General features: G+C 33.2%; 1 protein-coding gene across 13 annotated transcripts in view; it reads right to left on the minus strand.

Moving 5' to 3' along the window:
- Nrxn1 (neurexin 1) overlaps positions 1-7,767 on the minus strand; it is a 986,324-nt gene extending 978,557 nt beyond the window's left edge. For 5 of the 13 annotated variants that reach the window (XM_019206287.2, XM_019206286.2, XM_019206285.2 and 2 more), the window contains exons 1-3: positions 7,578-7,767; positions 4,383-4,412; positions 3,609-3,620 (exon numbers count right to left, since the gene is read on the minus strand). In XM_019206287.2, coding sequence (XP_019061832.1) covers positions 3,609-3,620; positions 4,383-4,412; positions 7,578-7,674 — 139 coding nt within the window. In that variant the 5' untranslated portion in view covers positions 7,675-7,767. The remainder of the gene's footprint in view (positions 1-3,608; positions 3,621-4,382; positions 4,413-7,577) is intronic. The other 8 variants (XM_010615819.2, XM_033763974.1, XM_010615821.2 and 5 more) reach the window with 3 other exon arrangements.
- Positions 7,768-8,083: the final 316 nt, after the last annotated feature.

The following is an 8,083-nucleotide window of genomic DNA, read 5'->3' on the forward strand; positions in this document are numbered from 1 at the left end:
ATTTCCTTACAGACCAACTGCAGTGTGTATGCTAAGCATATAAAAGTGATATCATAATGCTGTGCTAGAAAGAAATATCACAGCTTTGGGAAAGGATACGAATTATAAGAGAAAAGAAAGTTTAGAAACAGAGATAGAGAAGTTCCATACAATTTTTGGCATCAATTTGTTGTATTATTTCAATAAATGTCCACTGCCTTTTCCCACTTTTGCATTATCACTTCAACTCTCTTCTTCTCTGTGTTTATTTACCTTCTTCACCAAGGTTCCCCATGATATACTTAGGTCATGAAAAATGGAAAATTCAATTAGAAAAATGTCCAAGAAATACAAGGTCAAACTTCCTGCCCTCGTGGAGCTTACACTTTACTAGATAAACTTGACATTAAATGCAACCATGTATATAAATGCACAATTACAAGTATAATTATTGTGAAGGAAAAGTACAGACCTCTAATCAAAGCTCTAACATTTAATTGACAATTATTAACCTGTGTTCTTGAACTACGAACCAGTTGTTAAGGCTGGATTTGCTCATATAACTTAGTTTGACTCTCTGACTTATTTGCCATTCATTTCTCTCAAAGAGTCAGTAGAGTAAAATTTAAACACACAACCAATTGTTGGAATGAAATGATCATACACAAAACAACACATAAAAAGAAAAGAAGAAATATTAAATTTCTAGGAAAATAGATGAACCTGAGTTCTGAAGAGAAAGGAGAATAATGTTAGCATTACAATGATCCTAACAACATCACTGACCAATTTCTAACCAGGAAATAATGCAAACAAAACTTCACAAAGACTATTTGAATCCATCTACCCACAACCAGCAGCAGGAAGGTTAACTTTGGATGGAGTACGTCCTCAGCTCTCCAAAGAAAACTACAATACATTTAAATGAAGTTTTATTCCTAGTCATACATATCCAGTTGAAGGTGAAATAGCATTATTTGAAAATCCTGAAAGAACATCTAAACAATTGACAAAAGTTTAAAATAGAACCACCAATTGAAGATACGAGGCAGTATGGCCTATGGAGAGTTAGCTAGCTTGCATTTCCTTGGTTTGGATTCTGCCAGCACATAACAGAGATCCTAACACTTCTCTCTGTCTGACTTAGTTGTCTGACACATCCAAATGGTGTTTTACAGCTTCTAAGCCCTAAGACACTATGGACAAGGAAAGACCCACCCCAATTCTCCAAGGGCCCATCACAAAGTGATACCAGCACTCACTTCTGCAGAGAGGAATGGAAAACATGATGAAGAAATTCATCTAAAGGATGGCTCTTTTTAGATGTATAACTAATCCTTTAATGTGAATGCAATAATGTATCCCTGGATACGTAATATTTACACAATATTAAGAATTCATACAGAGGAAATCAAAATGATAACGTTCTTGAATCCAATTTCACTTCCTGATTCATTAAAGTTGACAGTTTATTCTAAAGTCACTGAATTCACTGCTCCGCAGAAAAATAGTGTGGAAAACAGCAATCCAGGATCATAAAATGTTATAAAGATATGAAAAATGGGAGCTTACAATACAAACTGGTCACTTTACACTGGCCAGGTTTAACACCTGTTGTAGGTATAAACAAGATTTAGCCTGACACAGAAAGCCACAATGTAAAGCTTTAGACATTTTTGACTCCTCCACTAGGTGGTTCAAGGCAGAGATTTATAGCAATAAGAGATCTTGATTCATATAAATCATGCCATGTAACAGAATAATATTTTGCTCTTCAATGTAGACTAAATTAATTTGCAAATACAGAAGACAGACAAATCACTGTTTCTTATTTCTAGGTACCCAATTAACCAATATGAAATGGTGACCAGTCTAATTTTCAAAATACGTAACTCTATTTTAAAATCACATTTCCCTATTTACCATCAAAAAGCATCCTAGTACCATTAATAAAAGAAGAATGCAATGGAAAAATTAACTTTATGTCATCTGTAGCTTTGTGGTGACTGGGGGACAAAATTTTATTAAAACTGGCAAAATAAAATGTTTGGTACACCCATCAACAGAAAAACGCTTAAAACTGATACAGTAAAACTGAAGTGACACTCAACATTAAGTACACCAAAACAGATATGAACTAAATATAAACATGAACTATTCCATATGTAGTGTTAAATGGTTATAGAATTAGAAAATTAAGGGTTACTTTTTCACAAAAAATGAATATTAATTTGCATACTTAGAAATGTGTGTACATACATGCATGCATAAATAGAAATATACACAAGGAGATGTACAAATAAATGTACTTTATTCAGCCAGTAAAATAGAACATACAGTTCCCCCTAGGCCATCCTTTGTTCACTAAATAACAGCCAGAATACCACTTGATAGTTAGCAGTCAGTTCATGGAAATTTGGCCTCAAATAAAACTGTTCAGGAAGCACCCCAAATAATATATAAAAATCTTTAAAAGAATTGATATATACTGTCATTTGCATGTTACTAAAGATTTGAAATGAGATTTAATTATGTTATTACTGGAAATTGTTGACCAAAACAAAAACTACAGTAGCATATGTTATTAATTCAAAGTATCCAAACAGCATTTGTTTCTAAGGCTCCATTTTACACATTTGAAACGTTGATACCATTTCTTACTTATTATTTGGCTCATATTTAGATGCTTTCACAAGCTGAAAAGTTTCTCTGCTAGATGACATAAATGTAAAGTGTACAACTGTAAGCTTTGGTCCAAATTCACTGTGTTAATATTTGAAGCATAAGAAAGATGCAGAGAATACAAAATAATACACATTTCTGAATATGAAATGATAAAAATTTAAAAACTGGAGACCAAGGGCACATTTAAAAAAATGGTTCAATGTTATTCTATACGTTTGCTACGGCTGTATATCACCCATTTTCTTTCAAAAATAACACTGAACACAACGTGGATGGTCCTAAATGGCAAATTAAACATGCTTCTGAGGTTTGTACGAACACCGGCAAAAGCATACATGCCTGACTTACCAAATGATGCAGGAATATATAGCTGGCTGATAATGCTCTTAAAGTTAGTGCACATAAAAAACAGGCTTGTTTTGCTTCTCTTTTTCATGATAGTGTCTTTGAGGTTACCATGGAGGTATTGTGCACACAAGACACAGCAGACAACAGATGAGGAGCCCACAGCAGTGCCATTTCGGCGCCACACATGCTTAGACTTACAGCTCACAGCTGGGGCAGGTGGGCTCCACCACAGCCAAATGTTTGCAGATGATGCATTTATGGTTACCGCATTCCACACAGAGCTACCACTAAATAATAATGCAGAAACTGACACCACGACCTGTAGCTAATTTCTACATATATTAATTATGTAAGCAGCTGACATGAAAAAATACCACTCCACAAAAAGCAAAAAAGATAGAAAAAGGAGAGGGTGAAGGACTGTGGAACAGAAACACTTTGATGAATTTTTCTTACCTTAAATGTATAAATATTCATTAATACATATACCTACCTCCCAGGGCTTATTATCAATGCCAAAATGACTAAATATATTTGCATAACTTAGACACAATGTAATTTATACAGATGATATTTGGAAAAAAATAATGTAATACCTTTACTTTTACCTATGCATTTGATGAAATGGTTCCATGAAGAAAGGTGTTCCAGACAAAGAGAGTAAAGAGGAGAAAAACAACAATAAGAATTATGAATATATGTAAATGCACTGCTCTCTGAAAATTAAACAAGACAAGAAAATACAGATAAGGTTTTAAAGACAAATGGAGAAGCAATCAGTACATTCTGAGAATTCTGCCCTTTAAAAGTCATGTGCATGCAGGAATTAGAAGCCCCATGCTGGTTATTAAACATTACACAAAAGGAAGGCACACGTAATTGTAAATGGAAGTAGTGTTGGTTCCATGGAACACTACATTCAGCATTCTAGGAGTCAAAAGCCAAAGATTCTGCATGTTTCCAAATTGCCATGCACAGATGAAATATGAACTCTTTTTGGTACTGTAGGTCAAACTAAGTATTTTCCTTCAGACACTTACAACATTTCTTAGCCTTTTTTTTACTATAACCATATGTAACTGCATATGCTAATAAATGTACAGAGATTTTCAGTCACAATTTCTTATGTCTCATTTATCTGCAGGTATTATAGTACAATAAATGAAAAATAAAAGTCACAGTAGCAAACCAAAATCAAACCATGAAATCAAAGCAAGGAAAACACATCAGAAAATATGAACAGAAGCTATGTATTTATTTTGCAGCCAGAAAATTTGCAAGCATGTGCCCATCTTTTGCAGAGATGGTTGGAAAGCAGCTACAAAACAACAAGACACTGAAGCAGAGTGGAAAAGGAACAGAGCCCATACCTTGGTCGCCCATCATCAGGTGCGCCAGACCTTGAAGGGAAACAAGAGCACAGTCAGCAATAAACAAGGGAGCATGGGAAGGCAGGTGGGTCACAGTGACAAAAAATGTTCAGTGACAGACATCTTGTTTCCTACGAGACATGTCTGTACCACAGATGCAAATAAAAAGCATTCTTTCAACCCCTGGTTGGAATGCTTTGGGGCAAAGAGTTATAGAACAGTAATTTAAACACAGGCATATGCTGCATTGCGTATTTCTTCTAAATATCATTTGGAACAAACATATGCTCATGATTTAAAATCTAACCAGTCCCTTAATATTACATATGCCCTTTGTGCCTTTTGATGACATTGTTTTGAACCTTGCCCCCATTGGACTTGTCATTCTTCAGTGATGAAATTGCATTTTTTAATATCCCAAAGGAATGCCTGAAATATGGGCTGGGTCTGATCTTTTTCCCCTCATCAAAAATGAGAAGTTTCATAATTAAATGAAAAAAAAAATCCTTAGTCACACTGAAAATGATAATGCAAAGATGTCTCCTTGCCTCACACATGTAGAAATTGACTAGGCTTATTCATATTAAAAAAAATCAGGACACATGCAGTTGTGAAGTTAGAACTTACTATAAAATATTATCTTTAAGAAACAATGCATCATTCTTAAATAGGCTCAAGTAGTTATTTAACATTTTATTTAAAGGTTAAACGGTGAATTGTTAAGTTAAACTTTAAGATACATTTCATCAAGAAATGTTTTTTATAGTATTAAAATCATTTTACTTATTTCCTGCTTAACATTTAACTTCAAAGTGAAGATCACTTCTTTTTAAAAAGTACTGCAAATGCTCCTTTAAAAAGGTCTTTCATTATCAAGATGCTATTGATTATTGAAAAGCAGTGAATATCCCTTACAGTAAGTTCATAAAGATATTTTTAACCTGCATATATGTCAAGAATTTGTGTAAATGGTGGAGCAATACAGAATGGATACAGTGTATTTTAGATTCCTAGTGCTATTTCAGATATACTTGAAACTTTAATACAGTGATAACACATTATGTATTAGTTGCACAATACTAAAATAATCTTTGCTTTTTAACAAGCTTAGGGGTATACAAACATCCTTTGGAGGCAGAAATAATTATAAATTCTCATATAAAAATAAAATATGGAAATAATTTAACAAAATAATTTGATGTTTCTGTAGTATAGTCTCTCTGTTTTGTTACTGTTTTTACCAAAAATGCACATAAGTAAACTAAAAGGTTTATAATCTGCTAATTACACACAATATTTTATAGGATGAATAAGTATGATTGATAAGTCCAGGTTTTGTAATTTTTCATTTAACTTTTAAAACTGATACACACACACACATATATATGTATACATACATATATATATATACACACACACATTTCTATTAACAATTTACTACTTTTTATAGGCTAAATGAAGGAATTATCTGTGATAATATCTAACTTTTAGAAAATACTGTTAGACATTTCTAATGGTTTTGGCATTGCATGAATAAAGATGAAATTTAATAAATCCCACAAATGCTCAACCTGCCCCTGCTGGACTTCTTGCCTCTAAGGAGAGCTCACTACATTCTCAAAGCCTTCTTATAAGCAGGAATATTAAAATTAAGACTGAATAAACTTTATTACAATAATTTATGAAACTATATTCTGAGAATCGTATCAAAACTTTGCATGGAATGAATGTGAGAACAGAAAGGCATTCAACCTAATTAGATTTATTTTTAAAACTCCTTGGAATGCAATTGGCTTTAAAGAAAAAAAATGCAACGTTTTACAGGATGGTTAAAGAAATATAAAAGAGATTGAAAAGGTATCGTTTACAAACCACTTTCAAACTCAGTTTATATGCACGATATAAATGAGACTGATTTAGAAAAATATCAGACCTGAAGGGTAATATCATCTTTATCAAGTATATGCTCACATGCCATTAAAATTGAAAGACAGAACAGAGCCATATTCAGAGCCAACAATAGGAAAGAAGATTTATTATTTCTTTTGAAGTTTTAGTCTATTTTACTTAAATAACAGAAATGGTTAGCAGCAGTTATAACACTGTCCATGAGAGAATCACAGAGAAGATATTGAACTCTGCTACTAATCAACTTTGTGTATCATGAAGTATCCTTTTATTTTGAAATATTAAGTCTTGTTAACCTTAATGGCAATTTATCTGTAACTTCAGGCAGGGGAGTCTTTTTAAGAAATCTTTTAATCTGTAGAAATCCACACATATTACAAAATGATTATATTTAAAAATATGACAGCAAAATAAAATGTCCTAAATGCTGTCTTCTGCAAAACTGATTATGGAAGAAGTGTTCATGCTATGATTATATAAAATGATAGAATGTGTGTAAGATGGAACATTCCCTTTCACAAATCTGTTGTTATATCTAGGTCCTTTTGAATGTGTATCCTCTGAAGATTTGGTGACAACACATTCACTAATGAATTTAAGTAATTTAAAATAAAAATATTGAAATGCATTTGTTGTATTCTACAAGAAAATGTATAACTGTCTCAAAATTCCTTGATAGAGAAAAATTTTAAAAGGTTAAACTAAATGTTATACTTATAATAGACACAGACTATTACAAATGTACTTACCAATAATCACACAGGAATGCTGTGTACCTTCCTTTCCATTGGCTGTGTTTTTTTAAGCTAAATTTGTGCCTCTTATTTATAGTCAGTAACTGATTCTATACTGTTTATAAATGAAACCATTTGAAACAAAGCAATAAGCCTGAAAATGATATAATGCCAAACATTTCCAACAGAAAAGAATAAAGAAAAACATGAAAAAAAGATCATGCACTATCTTGAAACGGCAAAGAAATACTTCCCCTTTTTTAAAAAGTAGCATAGTATCACTTTTCCATACAGAACACAGCAGTCAGTATATAATGGTTCATAAAAGATGGTGAAATCCACCAAGCATTGCTCTGAGACTGAAGAGTTTCATACATGGGAGGCTGACAGAGATCTGAGTGGGTGTGTTCTCTATGAAAAGTGATACATGTTCCAGAAATCAAGAAATGCTCGGAAAGAAACTGAACTTACCTTCTACATCCAAGATGTACTCTATCAATACTAAGAAATAAAAGGTAAATGAGAGTTGGAAAATAAGGTAGAAAGCACCCACCTTCCACATTGTTGTCTTCTGAAAGCACATGACAAGGAGGGAGAGAAAAGGAAAAACATTCATTAAGCAGCATGCAGACTGCACCCTGCCTCTGCATGTCTTCCGCATGCAAGGCATCAAACACATCATGCAGTGCTCCGTCACTCTCATTCAGGGCACAAAACCACAGGGAGCCGGTCCCTCTCACTGGCAGCATGTGCAGGGCATGAGACAAACTTCAGTAAAACTGCCATGTCCTGAACAAAGGGTTTTAAAGAGTCTTTCACTGCCCTGTGTAAAGTAAGCATTATTGTTATAACATGTTGCTACCAGGGACTGTCTAGGCAATTATTTTCAAGAGCTTCATTTACTTATTTATTCAGCAATTCTAAAAGGTCTTATTATCTATATATTGTATGCTAGTATAAAGTCGGTTGCTAAAATTTCCCTAAAAGTTACTCTGATTCTATCACACATTACCAGTTGGACATCACTGCCTTTTACTATTTCTAACAACTCAACTGATT

This window comes from Fukomys damarensis, unplaced genomic scaffold (genome assembly GCF_012274545.1).
Source record: "Fukomys damarensis isolate Sample0158 unplaced genomic scaffold, DMR_v1.0_HiC HiC_scaffold_2, whole genome shotgun sequence".
Classification (NCBI taxonomy): Eukaryota; Metazoa; Chordata; class Mammalia; order Rodentia; family Bathyergidae; genus Fukomys; species Fukomys damarensis.